At 43.1% G+C, this 19720-nt stretch overlaps 1 protein-coding gene across 1 annotated transcript in view; it reads right to left on the bottom strand.

Moving 5' to 3' along the window:
* Nucleotides 1–19720, bottom strand: part of LOC121281047 (tyrosine-protein kinase ITK/TSK-like) — a 73493-nt gene that overhangs the window by 32543 nt on the left and 21230 nt on the right. The window contains exons 7-10 of the mRNA XM_041193646.1: nucleotides 17324–17389; nucleotides 15136–15190; nucleotides 13270–13349; nucleotides 6174–6307 (exon numbers count right to left, since the gene is read on the bottom strand). Of these exons, the coding sequence (XP_041049580.1) occupies nucleotides 6174–6307; nucleotides 13270–13349; nucleotides 15136–15190; nucleotides 17324–17389 (335 nt within the window). The remainder of the gene's footprint in view (nucleotides 1–6173; nucleotides 6308–13269; nucleotides 13350–15135; nucleotides 15191–17323; nucleotides 17390–19720) is intronic.

Here is a 19720-nt window from a genome sequence, read left to right as displayed (position 1 = left end):
TTTTTACAAGATATTATTTACCTAAGGAAATACAGTCAGATCGGGGGTCAAATTTCATGCCACAGCTGTTTAAGTAATGAAGAGTTGGGGATAAAATGGTTAAGTCAACAGCTTATCACTTGGAGTCACAAGGGGCTTTGGAAAGATGGCATCAAACTTTAAAAACTATGATAACAGCGTACTGTCAGGATTATCTACAGGGTTGGGATAGAGGAATTCCATTCTTGTTGTTTGCTATTAGAGACGCTCCTAATGTATTGACTGGTTTTAGCCCCTTTGAACTTGTTTGTGGTCATGAGGTAAGTGCACCACTGAAATTGATTCATGAGAAATTGGTGGGTCAAAATTCAGAAACTACTCTCCTGGATTACATATCAAATTTCAGGGAAAGGTTGAACAGAGCATGTGAGTTGGCTAGGGAACATTTAAAGATGGCACAGAAAGTAATAGAAATGAAGGCAGACAAGAAAGCAACAGCTCACAGTTTTGTTTCTGGACAGAAAGTGCTAGTTCTGTTACCGGTACTAGGTGATTCATTAAATGCAAGATTTAGTGGACCTTACAGGCTGGAAAAGAAATTGAGTGAAGTAAATTATTTAATAACTACTCCAGGTAGAAGAAAGAAGCAGAGGGTATGTCATGTAAATATGCTTAAAAAGTACTTTGAAAGGGAAGAGGAACAAAAAGAGGTATTAGTGATGGTGTATGATGAGGAAGGGGTATGAAGTGCAGGACTCTGAAATTGATTTTCCTCCAATCAAATTGGATAATGAGTGAGTGCTTGAAAATTTGAATGAAACATTCAAACAAGTGTCAAAGTGATTTGGAAAAGCTATTGTAGTCACACAAACCTATTTGTGGGAATGTTAAGGAAGGCAGATTTAGCTATACATGACGTGTCTGTACAAGTTTCATCTTCAGTAAGGCAACATCTTTACAGTTAAAATCTGGCAAATTTACTACAAATACAAGAAGAAATTGACTTCATGCTTCAAAATGATATCATTGAGTCTAGTTGCAGTTACTGGAGTTTGCCTATTGTGCTGGTACTGAAACCGAATGGAACACAAAGACTGTGTGTGGTGAATGTTGTGACAAAAGTGGATTCATATCCTATACCACAGTTAGAAGATTGCATTGAGAAAGTGGGACAATCAAAATTTATCACAAAAATTGACTTGCTTAAAGGATATTGGCAGGTAGCGTTGTCAGAAAGAGCAAAGGAGACATCAACTTTTATGATGCCAGATGGATTATATCAGTTTAAAGTCATACCATTTGGTATGAAGAATGCGCCTGTGACATTTCAAAGACTGCCAAACAAAGTAATTGCAGGTCAAAGCAATTGCGCTGTTTATATTGACGATCTGATAGCTTTCAGTCAGACCTGGGAGGAGCATTTACAGCACCTGGAAGAATTATTTTCTCGGTTGCAAGAAGCTAATTTGGTGATGAACTTGGCTAAAAGTGAATTTGCAAAAGTGCAAGTTACGTATCTAGGCCATGCCATTGGATATGGTAAGGTGGCTCCTAGAGATGTGAAAGTCAAGGCTATCATGGATTTCCCAGTGCCTACAACAAAATGAGAAGTTTTGAGATTTCTGGGCATGAGTGGGTTTTACTGGAAATTTGTACCAAATTTTAGCAGGTGTGGTTGCTCCATTGACTGAACTATTAAAAAATAATAATAAGTTTCAATGGACACCGGAGTGTTAGAAGTCATTTGGCAGTTTGAAACTATTAATTATGACACCAGTTTTGGCTTTACCCAATTATGCCAGGCACTTTCAAGTTGGCCATTGACGCAAGCGATATAGGCATTCGGGCCATACTGTTAAAACAGGATGGCACTGGATTTGAAAAACCAATAAGTTATTTTTCCTGGAAGCTGAATGTACAACAGAGAAGATATTCAACAATCGAAAAAGAGACCTTGGGTTTGGTGGCTTTGCAGCATTTTGAAATTTATGTTGCAAACAATTCAGCAGAAACAATTGTTTATACAGACCACAATCCTTTGAAGTTTTTGGACAAATTTTGAGAAAAAAGTACAAGACTTTTCAGGTGGAGTTTATTATTACAACCATTTAATCTAAGGATTATACATGTTGCAGATAGAGAAAATCTGTCCGCAAATGCATTATCATAAGTTTGGAGCTTAAAGGGAAAATTAGACACTTTAAAACACCTGACCACTGGATTAGAGTGATTTCTATTGATACCAAGGACTTGTGTATATATATTGTTCTGTTAATGCATGCATCTGTATGTATCATAATGTAATAAGTATAGGAGATAGTGTGAGATGGGTTATTAAAAAATTATGACAGTTCATTTTTCAATAGGGAGGAGGATGTCATGAAGAGATAATAATATCTATAATGTTATTGGAAATTATTTTTAGAATGGAATTGTAGTGGGGTCTGTGTCTATGTGTTTGACTGTGTGGCTTAATTGGATTAAAGACAGCTAGTCTGGGTGCTTTGATGTACAGTAGTTTTGAGATGTTAATTAGATAAAAGTAAGGAGGATAAAAGGTAAAGTGTAAATTTGCACTTGTCAAATAGAACATTCAAGAGTGGGAGTAAAATCTTGCACCTACCTCGAAGACGCCAAGCAATGTGGTTTTTTTTTCTTACTAATAAACTTGGTGAAATGAAAGGATATTATTGTTAAGAGATGTAAATGAAAAACCTAGTAATACAATGGAAAATTTACGTTCAAAGGAAAAGCTAGGTCTAAACAGAAAGGAGTTTGTGTGTGAGTCAGAGGCATTTAAAATCTAACCAGCCTGTAAATCTATAACTGTGTCTGCAAAGGAACCAAATTGCAAGGAACCTCATTTTGAATTTGTAAGGTCAAATGTGCTTTGCCTGGTGTCTGTTTAAAGTCTATCGGTTACTGTTGCCTTGATGGAGATTTGCTTGGGAGTGATTAATTTTGGGATTTGTTTAAAAGTTATTATGGTAGTAATTTGTAGATATATGTATGTGTTTAATTTGTTGTTAAATTAATAAGTGTTTAATTTAGTTTCATGTAAAAAACCTCTTGAGGTTCGGTGGCCTTATTTTTGAATTCAGAGCTGCATCTGAAACATACCAATGGAAAATATAGGTTATGACAGTTGTTTCCATCTGGGATTTAAACAACTCAGCCTTTATCAACTGTTGGTGTCACAACAGGCCCCTTACTCTGAGATTATGCCCTCTGGTCCTAGACCCTCCCACAAGGGGAAACAATGTCTCAGCATCTACCCGGTCAAGCCCTCTAAGAATCTTATATATTTCAATAAGATTGCCTCTCATTCTTCTAAACTCCAGTGAGTGCATGCCCAACCTACTTAACCTCTCCTCATAAGAAAATCCCTCCATACCCAGGATCAACCGAGTGAACCTTCTCTGAACTGCCTCTAATGCCAATCTTTTCTTAGATAAAGGGACCAAAACTGTTCACAGTATTCTAGGTGTGGTCTAACTAGTGCCTTGTATAGTTTTAGCAAGACTTCCCTATTTTTATACTCCATTCCCTTTGAAATATAGGCCAACATTCCATTTGCCTTAACTATTACCTGCTGAATTTATATGCTAGCTTTTTGGGATTCATGCATGAGGACCCCCACATCCCTTTGTGCTGTAGCTTTCTGCAGTCTTTCTCCATTTAAATAATATTCAGCTCCTCTATTCTTCCTGCCAAATTGCATAACCTCACATTTTCCTGCATTATATTCTATCTGCTAAGTTTTTTGCCCACTCAATTATTCTGTCTATATCCCTCTATAGACTCTTTGTATCATTCTCACCGCTTGCCTTCCCACCTATTTTTGTGTCACCCACAGACTTGGCGATAGCACATTCACTTCCCTCATCCAAATCATTAAAATATATTGAAAATAATTGTTGCCCAGCACTGATCTCTGTGGCACTCCACTAGTTACAGGTTGCCATCCCAAAAATGCCCCCTTATCCCAACTCTCTGTCTTTATTAGTTAGCCAATCCTCTATCCATGCTAATGTACTATCCCCAACACCAAGGGCTATCATCTTATTAAGTAGCCTTATGTGCAGTACTTTATTGAACCTTTTGGAAATCCAAATATATTACATGTACTGGTTCCCCATCATCTATCCTGCTTGTTACCTCCTCAAGAATTCTAATAAATTTGTCAGGCATGATTTCTCCTTCATGAAGCCATGCTTTACTATATTATGCATTTCTAAATGCTCTGCTTTTACATCTTTTACAATAGACTTTCACATTTCCCCAATGATGGATGTTAAGCTAACTGGCTTACAGTTACCTGTTTTTGTCTACCTTTTTGAATAAGGTGTTACTTTGGCAGTTTTCCAATCTTCTGGGACTTTTCCAGAATCTAAGGATTCTTGGAAGATCACTACCAGTGCATCCACTATTTGTGTAGCTACTTCCTTTAATATCCTAGGATGCAACCCATCAGATCCAGGGGACTTATCGGCCTTCAGCCCCATTAGTTTCCCTGGTACTTTTTCTCTAGTGATAGTTATTATATTTATTTCCTCACCCCCTGTTTCTCCTTGATTATTTAGTTATTTTTGGAATGCTATTAGCGTCTTCTACTGTGAAGACTGATGCAAAGTATTTATTCAACTCCTCTGCCACTTCCTGGTTCCCCACTATTATTTCCCCAGCCTCATTCTCTAAGGGACATATGTTCACTTTGGCCTCTCTCTTCCTTTTTATGTATTTAAAGAAGCTCTTACTGTCCATTTTTATATTACTTGCTAGTTTACCCTCAAAATTTATTTTCTCCCTCTTTATTTTTTTTTTTTGGTCATTTTTTGTTGGTTTTTAAAACTTTCCCAATCCTCTGGCTTACCACTAATCTTTGCCACATTGTATGTTTTTTTCTGTCAATTTGATAATATCCTTAACTTCCTTCGTTAACCGTGGTTGGTTTATCCCCTTCCTAGAATCATTCTTCCACACTGGAATATATCTTTGTTGTGAGTCATGAACTATTTTCTTAAACGTCTGCCATTGTTCATCAACCGTCTTTTCTGCTAAACTCCTTTCCCAGCCCACTCCAGCCAACTCTGCCCTCATTCCATTGTAATTATCCTAAGTGCAGTTGTTTCAAGCTTCTCACTCTCAAACTGAATGCTAAATTCTACCATGTTATGGTCACTGTTTTCCAGGGGATCTTTTACTCTGAGATTATTTATTAAACCTGCCTCATTACACATTACCAGATCCAAAATAGCCTAATCCCTGGTTGGATCCACAACATATTGTTCTAGGAAACTGACCCGAATACACAATGAATTCTTGCTCGTGGCTATCTCTGCAATTTGATTTTCCCAATCTACATGAAGATTAAAATCACCCATGATTAATGTACTGCCTTTCTTACATGCTCCCATTATCTCCTGATTTATTCTCTGTCCTACATTATAGCTACTGTTAGGGGGCCCATAGACTACTCCCACCAGTGTCTTCTTTCCCTTGTTATTTCTTACCTCCACCCATATTGTACTTGCTATCAACTTATTCCATCTCGTACTAACAAAGCTACCCTACCACCCTTTCCTTCTTGCCTGTCCTTTCGAAAAGTCACATACCCCTGAATATTTAGTTCCCAGCTTTGATCTCCTTGTAACTGTGTCTCCATAATGGCTATAAGATCACATCCATTAACCTCTATTTGTGCCGTTAATTCATTTATTTTATCCCAAATACTACACGCATTTAGATAAAGAGCCATTAATTTTGCCTTTCTACCATTTTGTCCCTTCCTGTCACACTCTAGGCATCATTACCTAAATAGCTGCCCTGCAAGGCTGCCATGTCCTTTTGCTTTGAAATCCTACATGTCCCCTTCGCAACCTCCTCCCCCCACTCAGCAGCTTATAGTTACGCTTAGCTGGATTTGCTATGCGTGATCTGGAATGCATTCCCTGAAAGGATGGCCAAAGAAGATTCAATAATAACTTTCAAAAGGGAATTGGAGAGATACTCGAGGAGGGAAAAAAATTACAGGACAATTGGGAAAGATCAGGAGAGTGGGACTTCAAAGATCCAGCACAAGCTTGATGGGTCAAATGGCCTCCTGTGTGCTGTATGATCTGGACTCAGTCAAGCTCAGTTAATCCTGCCCATCTCATATAGAGTCTCACCACAACCACAGATTCTTCCTTTACCTGCTGCATTGTGTTGGTGATAGGTGATAAGTTCTGGAATGGAGTCAAAGACGTGTTTTTCCGCCAGGTAGTAGCGTTTGAGAGTATCATCGATTTCTTTGATGTGGTAATGCTTGACCCCTGGACCACTCTCGCTGGTGGAAGTAATAAAAAAAAAGTGAGAACTTGCATTTATAGAGCATGTTTCGCAACCACATGATGTTCCAAAGCGCTTCACAACCAATGAGGCCTAGTCACAGTTGTAGTGTGGTGGAAGCCCCTCTACTGGGCAGTCTGCTTTAAATCTTTCTCAATGTAAGAAACTGGTGTGAGAAGTGATTTTAAGATTACCAGGCCAACTGTTAAAGAAAGCAAACTGGGTTGGTATTGTCAGAGAAACCGAGGAAGCTCATTGGCTTTTTATCCAAGGCCACAGGACTGAGTGACCTTGGCCCCATTCTTACCCACCCACTTATCTTTTATAATGATTTTCTCCCCACCCCTCTCGCACAGTCTCTCTGCTTCTCCATCTCTGTCTCACTTGATTTTTCCCTTTGTCAGTCTGTCTGTTTATTTCTGTCTCTCTCCATCTCTCACTCTGTTCATCTCTCCATTTCTCTTTGGTCTCTCACTCTTTTCTATCTGTCTCTCTATCTGTCTCTTTCTCTCTCTCTCTCTCTCTCTTTCTCTTTCCCTCACTCTACTTTTTATCTCACTGTCTCGGTGTGTGTGTGTCACTCTCTCAATAGTTGTATCTCTCTTTCTCTGTCTCTCTTTCAATTCTTTCAGTCTTTTATGCTCAATCTGCCGCTCTTTATCTCTCTTTCTCATTGTCTCTCTCTATCAGCACTGAAGAATGGTAAATTGAAGCCAATAAGATTGGAGAGGTGTGAGGGAGTACAAAACAGGCTGATCAACAATGCATCTGAATGCATAAGGAATCAAACGAGGCCACAATGTTATAACAAAAAGAATGAGAGATTCCTAGGTCAACAGACACATGGACTGTTGGGGGGGGGGCGCGGCAGGGTGCAGTCGGTGGGGGGGTGGGTAGTTGGGGGGAGACGTCAAAGTACCCTAGGCCACAGTCTGTATTGTCAGTAGAACTGTCCTGGACTGCAAGAGGATTGTCAACATAGTATACAGGACAGCAAAGCTGAACAACACAGATTCTGACTTCTAACTTTTAGAAAAAATTTATTTCTCATAATATATCATCCTTTGGTTCATTTTCACACATTAGGGTGGCAAGGTTTGGAGGGCTCAGTTCTAGAGGATGTGGTCTATGACTCCCTTAATGCACTAGATCCTTGCAGCCTTTGCTGCACCTAACATACACACCGGTACAGACATGGTTCACATGACAGTAGGTAATATTTGAAACCCTGTTCTTACTTCATTTGAAAAGCAATAAAATGGGAGTCAGGCTCAGAGAGATTTCTCTGGCTCGGCTGTGCTTGAACTGATCAAATCGCCAACGTGGCCACAGGCCGGCACATCAACCCCTTCCCTGTTCAGGCCACAGCTAAACCTGCAGTCGACACACAAAGATGCCATTGTGTATTTAAATGACCCTTTGCTTCCCCTGCTCAGTAGGTTAAAGTCAGGCTTAGCACGAAACAGTGGCAGGTAATTCACCTGAATGCTATAACTTCGCTTTGTCTTGTCAGGTATAACAGCAAAAGGCACAACATTTAGCTGTACCCAGTATAGTATGTTGGGGTGTGAGACAAGGTTAGCTGTACCCAGTATAGTGTGTTGGGGTGTGAGACAAGGTTAGCTGTACCCAGTATAGTGTGTTGGGGTGTGAGACAAGGTTAGCTGTATCCAGTATAGTGTGTTGGGGTGTGAGACAAGGTTAGCTGTACCCAGTATAGTGTGTTGGAGTGTGAGACAAGGTTAGCTGTACCCAGTATAGTGTGTTGGGGTGTGAGGGAGGGTTAGCTGTATCCAGTATAGTGTGTTGGGATGTGAGACAAGGTTAGCTGTATCCAGTATAGTGTGTTGGGATGTGAGACAAGGTTAGCTGTATTCAGTATAGTGTGTTGGAGTGTGAGGGAGGGTTAGCTGTATCCAGTATAGTGTGTTGGAGTGTGAGGGAGGGTTAGCTGTATCCAGTATAGTGTGTTGGAGTGTGAGGGAGGGTTAGTTGTATCCAGTATAGTGTGCTGAAGTGTGAGGGAGGATTAGCTTTATCCAGTACAGTGTGTTGGAGTGTGAGGGAGGGTTAGCTGTATCCAGTATAGTGTGTTGGAGTGTGAGGGAGGGTTAGCTGTATCCAGTACAGTGTGTTGGAGTGCGAGGAAGGGTTAGCTTTATCCAGTATAGTGTGTTGGAGTGTGAGGGAGGGTTAGTTGTATCCAGTATAGTGTGTCTCAGTGTGAGGGAGGGTTAGCTGTGTCCAGTATAGTGTGTTGGAGTGTGAGGGAGGGTTAGCTGTATCCAGTACAGTGTGTTGGAGTGCGAGGAAGGGTTAGCTTTATCCAGTATAGTGTGTTGGAGTGTGAGGGGGGGTTAACTGTATCCAGTACAGTGTGTTGGAGTGTGAGGAAGGGTTAGCTTTATCCAGTATAGTGTGTTGGAGTGTGAGGGGGGGGTTAGCTGTATCCAGTACAGTGTGTTGGGGTTTGAGAAATCGTTAGCTGTATCCAGTATAGTGTGTTGGGGTGTGAGACAAGGTTAGCTGTACCCAGTATAGTGTGTTGGGGTGTCAGACAAGGTTAGCTGTACCCAGTATAGTGTGTTGGAGTGTGAGACAAGGTTAGCTGTACCCAGTATAGTGTGTTGGAGTGTGAGACAAGGTTAGCTGTACCCAGTATAGTGTGTTGGGGTGTGAGACAAGGTTAGCTGTACCCAGTATAGTGTGTTGGGGTGTGAGACAAGGTTAGCTGTACCCAGTATAGTGTTTTGGAGTGTGAGACAAGGTTAGCTGTACCCAGTATAGTGTGTTGGGGTGTGAGACAAGGTTAGCTGTACCCAGTATAGTGTGTTGGGGTGTGAGGGAGGGTTAGCTGTACCCAGTATAGTGTGTTGGGGTGTGAGGGAGGGCTAGCTGTACCCAGTATAGTGTGTTGGGGTGTGAGGGAGGGTTAGCTGTACCCAGTATAGTGTGTTGGAGTGTGAGACAGCGTCTGCCGTATCCAGTAGAGTGTGTTACATATACATGAACATACGAATGAGGAGCAGGAGAAGACCACTCGGCTCCTTGAGCCTGCTCCGCTACTTAGGATGATCATGGCTGATCTGAATGTAACCTCAACCCCAGGTTCCTGCCTACCCCCGATAACCTTTCAGCCTCTTGTTAATCAAGAATCTATCTAACTCTGCCTTAAAAATATTTAAAGGCTCTGCCTCCACCGCTTTTTTAGGAAGAGAGTTACCACGACCTCTGAAAGAAAAATCTTCTGCTCATCTCTGTCTTAAAAGCGCGACCCCTTATTTTTAAACAGTGACCCCTAGTACTAAATTCTTCCACAGGGGGAAACATTCTCTCCCCGTCCACCCTGTCAAGACTCCTCAGGATCTTAAAGATTTTAATCAAGTCACCGTTTACTCTTCTAAATTCCAGTGGATACAAGCCTAACCCTTACAACTTTTCCCCATGTGACAACCCACCCATTCCTGATATCGACCTAGTTAATCTTCTCTGAACTGTTTCTAATGCATTTACATCTTTCCTTAAATCAGGAGGCCAGTACTGTACACAAAACTCCAGATGTGGTCTCACCGCTGGCCTGTACAACTGGAGCATAACCTCCTTACTTTTGTAATCAATTCCCCTCACAATAAACGATAACATTCTATTAGCTTTCCTAATTACCTGCTGTACCTGCATTCCAGCCTTTTGTGATTCATGCACCAGGACACTCAGATGTCTCAGAAACTCAGAGCTCTGCAATCTCTCACTATTTAGATAAAATGCTTCTTTTTTATTCTTCCTGCCAAGATGGACAACTTCACATTTCCCCACATTATATTCCATTTGCCAGATCTTTGCCCGCTCACTTAACCAATCTTTGTCACTATGTAGCCTCCTTATGTCCTCTGCACAAGTTACTTTCCTCCCTATCTTTATGTCTTCAGCAAACTTAGCAACCATTCCTCGATCCCTTCATCCAAGTCATTTATATAAATTTTAAAAAGTTGAGGCCCTAGCACTGACCCCTGAGGCAAATGAGTTATCACATCCTGCCAACCAGAATATGACCCATTTATGCCAACTCTCTGCTACCTGTGAGCTAGCCAATCTTCTGTCCATGCCATTATGTTAACCCCCTATACCATGAGCTTTTATTTTTTGCAATAACCTTTGATGTGGCACTTCAGTCAAATGCCTTCTGGAAATCTAAGTACAGTACACCCACTTGTTCCCTTTTATCCACAGCACATGTGACTCCACCAAAGAACGCCAATAAATTGGTTAAACATGATTTCCCTTTCACAAAACAATGTTGACTGCCTGATTGCCTTGAATTTTTCAAAGTGCCCTGCTATAACATCTTTAATAATAACTTCTAACATTTTCTCTATACCAGATGTTAGGCTAACTGGTCTGTAATTTCCTGCTTTCTGTCTCCCTCCCTTTTTGAATAAAGGAGTTACATTCACTGATTTCCAATCTAATGGACCTTCCCTGAATCAAGGGAATTTTGGAAAATTAAAACCAATGTATCAACTATCTCGTTAGCCACTTCTTTCAAGGCCTTAAGGTGAAGTCCATCCAGACCTGGGGATCTGTCAGCCCCACAGCCCCAACAATTTGCTCAATACCACTTCCCTGGTGATTATCGTTTATTGTGAGGGGAATTGATTACAAAAGTAAGGAGGTTATGCTCCAGTTGTACAGGCCAGCGGTGAGACCACATCTGGAGTTTTGTGTACAGTACTGGCCTCCTGATTTAAGGAAAGATGTAAATGCATTAGAAACAGTTCAGAGAAGATTAGCTAGGTTGATACCAGGAATGGGTGGGTTGTCACATGGGGAAAAGTTGTAAGGGTTAGGCTTGTATCCACTGGAGTTTAGAAGAGTAAACGGTGACTTGATTAAAATCTTTAAGTTCCTCCCTCCCTTCCATTTCCTGACTTACAGCTTTTTCTGGGATGTTACTTGTGCCCTCTACAGTGAAGACCAAGGCAAAATGCCCGTATAGTTCAAACGCCATATCCCTCCTTTCCATAATCAATTCCCCAGCCACACTTTCTATAGGACCAATGCTCACTTTCTTAACTCTTCTTCTTTAAATATCAATAGAAACTCTTCCTATCTGTCTTTATATTACTAGCTAGCTTTCTCTCCTACTCTAATTTTTCTTTCTGTTTTGGATTTGATCTTCAGAAAACTTTTCTAAGTGGAAACATTTAACTTTATTTACAAGACAGCAGCAGCAGCTACACGTGTGCATCAAACTCCATGACTAAAGAAGAGCTCTCCTGTAGAGGTTCCCAGTGCTGCTAACATGTTGGTTTACACAGATAATGTGAACTAACAATACAGGATTATTCTTAAAGCTATAGTCCTACATTTTCCAAAACTATAATTACTACACCTTCCTTATTAATCTATTTGTCATTCTTTTCTGCTCTTTCTATTCTTTCCAATGTTCTGACCTGCCACCTGTCTTTGTGTAATTGTATGCTTTTTCTTTAAGTTTGATACTGTCTTTAACTTTTTTAGTTAACCACAGAAGGTGAGCCCTCCCCTTGGAATTTTTCTTTTTCATTGGAATGTATATATTCTGTGTATTCTGAAGTATCCCTTTAAATGTCCGCCATTAAGCCTCTATTGACCTATCCCTTAACCTCACTTGCCAGTTTACTTTAGCTAGCTTTGCTTTCATGCCCTCATAATTGCCCTTATTTAAGTTTAAAATACTAGTCTTGGATGCACTGGTTTCTCCCAAAGAATGAATATAAATGTCAATCACTACTATTACAATTGTTTCTACCTAGGGGTGTCTTCACTAGGTGGCTATCAATTAATCCTATCTCGTTGCTCAATATCAGGTCTAGGACAGCCTGCTCTCTGTTTGGCTCCAGAACATGCTGTTCCAAGAAACTATCCGAATACATTCCATGAACTTCCAGTCTATGCGTAGATTAAAATTGCCCATGATTATTGCTGTACTTTTCTGGCAAGCTCCCATTACCTCTACTTTAATACTCTGTCCTTGCATGTAGTTACAATTAGGGGGCCTGAATATCACCCCCACAAATGACTTTTTGCCTTTATCATTTCTCTTCTCAACCCAAGCCGTTTCTACACCCTGATTTCCTGAGCTTAGCTATTCCCTTTCTAATGTGTTAATACCATCATCAATTAACAGAGCCACTCCTTCATCTTTTCCTAACTTCTTGTCCTTCCTACATGTCACGTACCCTTCAATATTCAGGTTCTAATCTAGGCCATCCTGTAGCACTGCCTCTCTAATGTCTTTCAGATCGTACTTATTTATTTCTATTTGTGCTATTAGTTCATCTGTTTTGTTTTGAATGCTACATGCATTTGGATACAGAGCCTTTGGTTTTGTCCTATTATTATTTTTGCAGCGTCTAGTCTTTCTGCTCATTTACTCTTCAATTTGTACTGTCTGTCCATTACTACCATGGCCTGTTTATCATTTCCCATGTTAATACCTTTCTCTCTTGCCTTGGGGTGTGTGTATTTGGGCATGAAACAGGATTAGCTATATCCAGTATAGTGTTTGCGTGTCTGTGTGTGTGTATGCGTCTGCCTGGCTCTGTGTTTGTATGTGTGTGTGTGTGTGTCTGTGTGTGTGCTGCACATTTGTGGCTGGATACTGTGACCTGTGAGGCATTCAGTAATTCTGAATTTTTCACACATCTGCAGAGATGGATGCACAAATCCAATGCCCACGGATTTCAGTCATCTGTGTGTCAGAGTTATCCGTGCTCTGAGGTTAACTGCTCTATCACAGAAAATATTAAGGACCTTCCCCTCCAAGAAGTCCTCAGCCTCCACCTCGCCAGCTGTCTTTGTCTTTTGCTTCTGGAGCACCTGCTCACCCTCTCTCTCTCTCTCTCTCTCTGGGTCAGGTGTTATAGAAATGATCCCACAGTGGAAAATGCCGATTGGTGTACTGGGTTAGAAAGCCCTTACCTGGTGGCTTTGGTGAATACCGAGACTGTGTACATCCCAGCCTGTCTTGAGTCTCTCACCATGAAAGCTCCTTGTTTACCCTGGAACATAGTCATTATCAGGATGAATAATTACTAGACCCACAGTATCACACAATCAAAGACAGATTTTTTAAAAATTCGTCCACAGGACATAGGCATTGCTGGCTGGGCCAGCATTTATTGCCCATCTGTAATTGCCCTTGAGAAGCTGCATGGTTTGCTAGGCCATTTCAGAGGGCATTTAAGTGGATGCAGAATCATGTGTAAACCAGACCAGGTAAGGACAGCAGATTTCCTTCCCTAAAGGACATTAGTGAATCAGATAGATTTTTACAACAATCGACAATGGTTTCATGGTCATCATTAGACTTTTAATTCCAGATTTTTATTGAATTCATTACTCTGGGTCTCTGGATTATTAGTCCAGTGCCAACACCACCACACCACTGCCTCCCCATTAAAGACAATCTGGCTAATCCTGGTCTTTCCAGTGACTTCAGATAAGATGCTCAATTTAAACAAAACAGATTGAGACATAAGTTTCAAAAGTTGACTTTAAATTTAAATTTAAATAAAGTGCTGAAATACCACACAGGATGTTCATATTTGAATTGAATTGCTTGCTCTTCCTTAGGATTGTTGACCAATCTCTGCCCTGAGCACAGAGTTCTGCTCTCAGCAAGCTTGGAAGTGGATACCCAGCCACAATATTGCCAGCCCTGAATTTCTGACCTGTGCTAACAAGTCCCTGAGAGCACAGCTCATAAAATCACTCCAACCATTTCGATCCTGGAGCTAACGTGTCCCAAATGAAACTGGGGAACATTATTAGAGTGAGCAATAAGAGAAAAGGACAGGCTATAGGGAAAAGCTGGCTAGTGGGACTAATTAGATTCTCAGGAGCCGGCGCAGACACGATGGGCCAAATGGCCTCCTTCTGTGCTGTATGATCCTTTGATTCCATATCATTACAATAGGTACAGTGTTGTAGGGATTCTGTTACTGGACTAATAATCAAGAGAACATCGGTTCAAAACCCAACAGAACAGTATGAGAACTGTAAATTCCATTTTAAAATAAGACCTGGAATAAAAATCTGGGACGGAATTTTACAGTCCTGTTTCGGTGGGAGTGGGGCCGTAAAATGCGGCATGCTGTTCAAAAGTCCATTGACTGCGGCGGGACCATAAAATCCTGCTGGCGTACAATTCCGCCCCTGGTCTCAGTAAAAGTGGCCATGAAGTTGTCAGATGGACAACCGGTTCACTGATGTCCTTTAGCGAAGGAAACTTGCCGCCTTTACATGATCTGAGCACATCCAGTGCCTCCAGTGCCAATGCGATTGGCTATTGACGTCTCTCTAAAATGGCCTAACAAGACCCACAGTTTGTATCAAACCCTCTTCTAGTGATTCAAGAGGAAAGCCCACCACCACCTTCTCAGGGTGGCTAGGTGATGAGTAATAGGTGTTGGCCTTGCCAGCGACTCCCACAGCCAAAGAGCAAATGAATGAATTTTTCTTGGATATGCACTAAGTGCTGTAGCCAACAGGGCTATGGACCAAGAGCTGGAAGAGCTGTATGTCGGACAGTATGGACACAGTGGGCCAAATGGCCTTCTTCCGTGCCACAAATTCTCTAAGTTTCTATAAACAAAACACGGCCAAAGCATGATCCATCTTTGCCCCACACTCCTGGAGGAGCTCTCCTTCTCTCTGTTGTGGAGACAGGTCGGGACCTCTGCGGTTACGCCGCTCCCTTCAGGGTCGAGGCACTGATGAATCTGCTTCACCTTCCGGCGCCCTGGCGAGAGGAACCACGGATGGAGGGAGGATCAATCCACTCACCTCCTTCTGAAGCAGCTGCTCTGCCTTGTTTCGGGTGATGTTCTTGTTGTACCATCTGAAAGAGGAGAGAGGTGTTACTGAGATGAACGTCCTTCACACTAGTTAAACAGGGAGCCAGCTGAACACACATACAGTTTGGGAAATCCCTCTGTCACGTTAGGATGTGGTGGGCACGTTTCCCCATGGCAGGGGCACATAAAATGGCATGGGCACCCATCCCACCACCTTCCCGCCCACCAATTAAGGTTCAGTTAGGCCTGTTACCAAGCCTCACAATACACTGGCCACGCCATAAACCTTTTAGTGTGGGAAGCAGGGTGGGAGAGGGAAGCCCGATCTTTAACCTTAAAATTGTTAAAAGACAGGAAGGAAGGCGGGTTCGCTCTTCGGAGGCTGCCCTTTGCCAATTGTGGAGTGACCACCACCCCCCCACCCCACTTAGACTGACCCCCTCCCATCGTCCTTCCTACCTGCTTCCTCTCTTAAACAAACTCTCTTCCCCTCACTGCCACTGTCCCTAATACTCCCAAACACTCCCGGCTCAAGAACCCAGTCTTACCTCCTCCAGGGATCCAAGGCCTTGGGCTCCTCTCTCCAGCTACAGTCCTGGCGCTGCCGGGACAGAGGGAGCTTCCAGCCAATTGAATGGGCCAGCAGCTACAGAGGGCGGGACTTCTGTCCCAATGAGGGGCAGAAGAGCCACTTGGTCCCCGTCAATGAGCTCCGCAGTGCTCCATTGCAGCAGGGCTGCTCGGTGTGGAGTCGGTGGTCCAACATTAAGGAGGCAATTGAAAGCGATTTTTCACGGTCCGTCCACTTTTATGATTGGTGGACGAGCCTGGCAGCCTTTACATTTTTGCTCAAAACTTGATCCAGGGCGGGAGGGAATCTCCGTGGGAAAATAAAATAATAAGAGATGTCTGGTGCCTGGTTTTTTTATGAGTTAGGCCTTTAGATGCTTGATTGTGCTGCATGGACATATTTTGCAACATTTTTGTTGCTCCGTTTATTCTGTCCGGGGGGGGGGGTGGGGTCTGCAGCTCCCCCGGGAGCGGTTGTCTGCCTTCAGGGAGCTCACTGGAAGCGCTGACCAGCGCCCGCGGTGACGTCAGTGCCCACCCTCTTCCTGCCCCCCACAGGCAGCGGCCTGTTTCCTGTCTGTTCCTGAACCCGCCAATCGTGCGCGCCCAATCAGCGAAAAATTCAGGCCATGGTTTCTGGAGGGGGGGGGTGGGGGTGGTGGGGTGAGGTGGGGGGGTGGAGGGTGCGGGTTGCATGCCATCTGCACCCCTGCTGTATTTTTCAGCCCATAAAATCTTATAGCACAGAAGGAGGCCATTCGGCCCATTGTGGTTGTACTGACTCTTTGAAAGAGCTTCTCAGTTAGTCCCACTGCCCTGCTCTTTCCCCATACCCCTCCAAATCTCTTCCCTTCAAATATTTAAGCACGTAAGAAAGAACATAAGAAATAGGAGCAGCAGTAGATCATTCAGCCCCTTGAACCTGCTCCACCATTCAATAAATCGTGGCTGATCTTCAACCTCAACTTCACTTTCCTGTAATATACACATATCGCTGGGTGTTCAAAAATCTGTCAATCTCAGTCTTAAACATACTCGTTGACTGAGCATCCACAGCAGTCTGGTGTAGAGAATTCTAAAGTTTTATCCGATTCCCTTTTGAAAGTTCCTATTGAATCTGCTTTCCTTGCCCTTTCAGGCAGCACATCCCAGATCATCATGATTCGCTGTGTCAAAACGTTTCTCCTCATCTTCCCATCTGGTTCTTTTGCCACTTACCTCAAATTTGTGTCCTCTGGTTACTGACTCTCCTGCCAGTGTCTTCCTTTAATTACTCTCAGAAAACCGTTCATGATTTTGGGAAAAGATCAGGGGAATTTTCCTAACATCTCACCAACTTGTACCAATTTCTCTCTTTTTTGCCTTTAAAATTTGCAAATGATACAGCTGGGAGTGTTTCTGATAGCCTGGGCTTACTTTTAGATCCCCAGCCCACCCTCCAATAACCGGGGAATTCACTGTTTATGGGAGGTTTATTTAAGTGGGCAATTTCTCCCTCATCCACCAGGATAAAGCTGCCTGGAACGGATATGTTTATCTTATTAATACATGTCCCGTGAGCACACAAAAACTCTATGATCAATAAACAGAAAATAGAATATTCTTACTCGTAGGCCTGTAGATTCTCTGGGCTCTTTTCCACCACATAGCTGCTGGGAATATACCCGGTTATTCTGCATTGGAGCCCAAAACAGAAGCGATGTTATTACAGGAATAGGTCTCTCCCTCCTCCCCTCTTTAACTCCTCTCCCTTTCTCCTCTCCACTCCCCTTCCCACCCTTCCCCTTCTCCTCGCTCTCTTCCCTTCCTCTCTCCCCTCCATCTACTCTCCCACTCTCCCTTCCTCCTCTGCCCTTGCCCTCCTTTTCCTCTCCCATATCTTCCCCTCTCCTCTGCCCTCCCAGCTGGATTTAACATAGCCGCCATGAGATGGTTAGCAGCACAACCAATGATAAGCAGCTCCAACAGAGCAAAGGGCGTCTAGATCCACTTCCCCTCTAGTTCCTTTGCTAATTATGCCAAATCTGTGTCCTTTGTAGCCACTGCTACTGCAAATACTCCCTATTTGCTCTATTTGATTTTGAACATCTCTATTAAATCTGCCCCAATCTTCTCTGCTCTAAGGAGAACAAGCCAGCATTTATTGCCCTCGCTCAGAGGACGTTTAAGAGCCAACCACATTGCTGTGGGTCTGGAGTCACATGTGGACCAGGGTAGTAGATTTCCTTCCCTAAAGGGAATTAGTGAACCAGATGTGTTTTTACAATGGGTTTTGTGGTCATCATCAGATTTTTAATTCCAGATTTTTATTGAATTCAAATTCTACCATCTGCCATGGCAGGATTCAAACTCAGGTCCCCAGGGCATTACCCTGGGATTATTAGCCCAGCAACAATGCCAATACACCATCACATCCCCTAGGGTACCATGTTAACTTCAGCTGGTGACTTACCTGCCCTCCCTTGCCCCCCACTGTATTTCTCCCAGTGGTGGGGGTGACATTAAGTGGCCATGTGGACTATTTGAGACCCATAAGTGAGCAACTTATGGCCACCTGAGGACTTCATCCTGCTGCTGCCAGGATTTAACAGTGGGGGAGTGAGGGGGGGTTGGGGGTGGGGGGGGGGGGGGGGGGTGCCAACAAGCCAGCCCAGCAGGTTTGCCTGAGTGGGCTGATGATGGGCAAGGTAAGGGTATGTCACTTCTTAATGGGCCCCTTTAATCTAAGTTTTAACCACCTACCAGGCTGCCCTAGCCCCCCATACACCCCTCAAACCCCAGCTCTCCACTCTTCTCACACCCTCCTCACCTCCTCCCACCCCCACCCTCACCAGGGCCTGCCAGCTTGGCACCCAGCCAGACCCCCAAACCATTCAACTCCGCATGCCCAAAGTGGGGGAAAGCTGCCGGTCTCTGACTGTCCTTCTGGATCAGTAAGTCCCACCTCCAGCCTATTAATGGCTAATTGATCATTAAATGGTTGTGAGGCCGCCGATGTTCCCTGACTTTTTAGCTGCCCCTCAACTTTTTAGCTGGGGGAGCAGGGAACCCGGCACTTCATACAATTCAGCCCATCAACTCTGTTTCTCTCTCCATTGACGCTGCTGGATCTGCTGAGTATTTCCAGCACTTTCTGTGCTAAGGAGCTAGTTTTGCTCTGACTGTTGAATACCACTAGCAGAAGGCTTTACAATTATAAAGGCGTTTATATAAAGAACATAAGAAACTGGAGCAGGAGTAGGCCATTCAATAATCTACAACCTCAACTCCAACTTCTCACACTATCCCCATATGCTTTCATTTTTTTTAGTACCCAAGAATCTATTGATCTCGGTCTTGCCTATACTCAATGACTGAGCATCTACAGCTCCCTGGGATAGAAAATTCCAAAGCTCCACAACCCTCTGAGTGAAGAGATTTCTTCTCATCTCAGCCTTAATTTATTGACCTCTAATTCTGAGATTGTGACCCCGTGTTCTTGATTCCCTGGTCAGGGGAAATAATTCCTCAGCATCTGCTCTGTCAAGTCCCTTTAGGATTTTATATGTTTCGATTAGGTCCAATAGGGCAGATGTGACGGGAAGGTCTTGTGATACAGTGGTATACCTCTGGGCTGTGAGCTCCAGGTTCAAGTCCCACTGCAGGACTCGATGGCCATTGGAAAGGATGTTCACAACATGGCCAAACAGGTTGATTATCAGCCTGTAAATCCTTCCATTATGCCTGATGGCAGGTGATCAACCATACAGTAGAAGGCAATGGCAGACCACTGCAGGACTTATGGGCCAATCCAATGGAAGTCCATGGTTATTAATGCCCTCATAGGACATTATATCTGAAGGAGGAGGGTAGATGTTGAGAAGCTGTTTCAACTTGCGGGGAGTCCAGAACTAGGGGCCATAAAAATAAAATAAACACTAATAAATCCAATAGGGAATTCTGGAGAAACTTCTTTTTCCAGAGAGTGATGAGAATGTGCAACTCACCACCTCAAGGAGCATTAA

The sequence above is a fragment of the Carcharodon carcharias genome, chromosome 8, assembly GCF_017639515.1.
Source record: "Carcharodon carcharias isolate sCarCar2 chromosome 8, sCarCar2.pri, whole genome shotgun sequence".
NCBI lineage: Eukaryota > Metazoa > Chordata > Chondrichthyes > Lamniformes > Lamnidae > Carcharodon > Carcharodon carcharias.
This window is presented reverse-complemented; position numbering and strand designations above follow the sequence as displayed.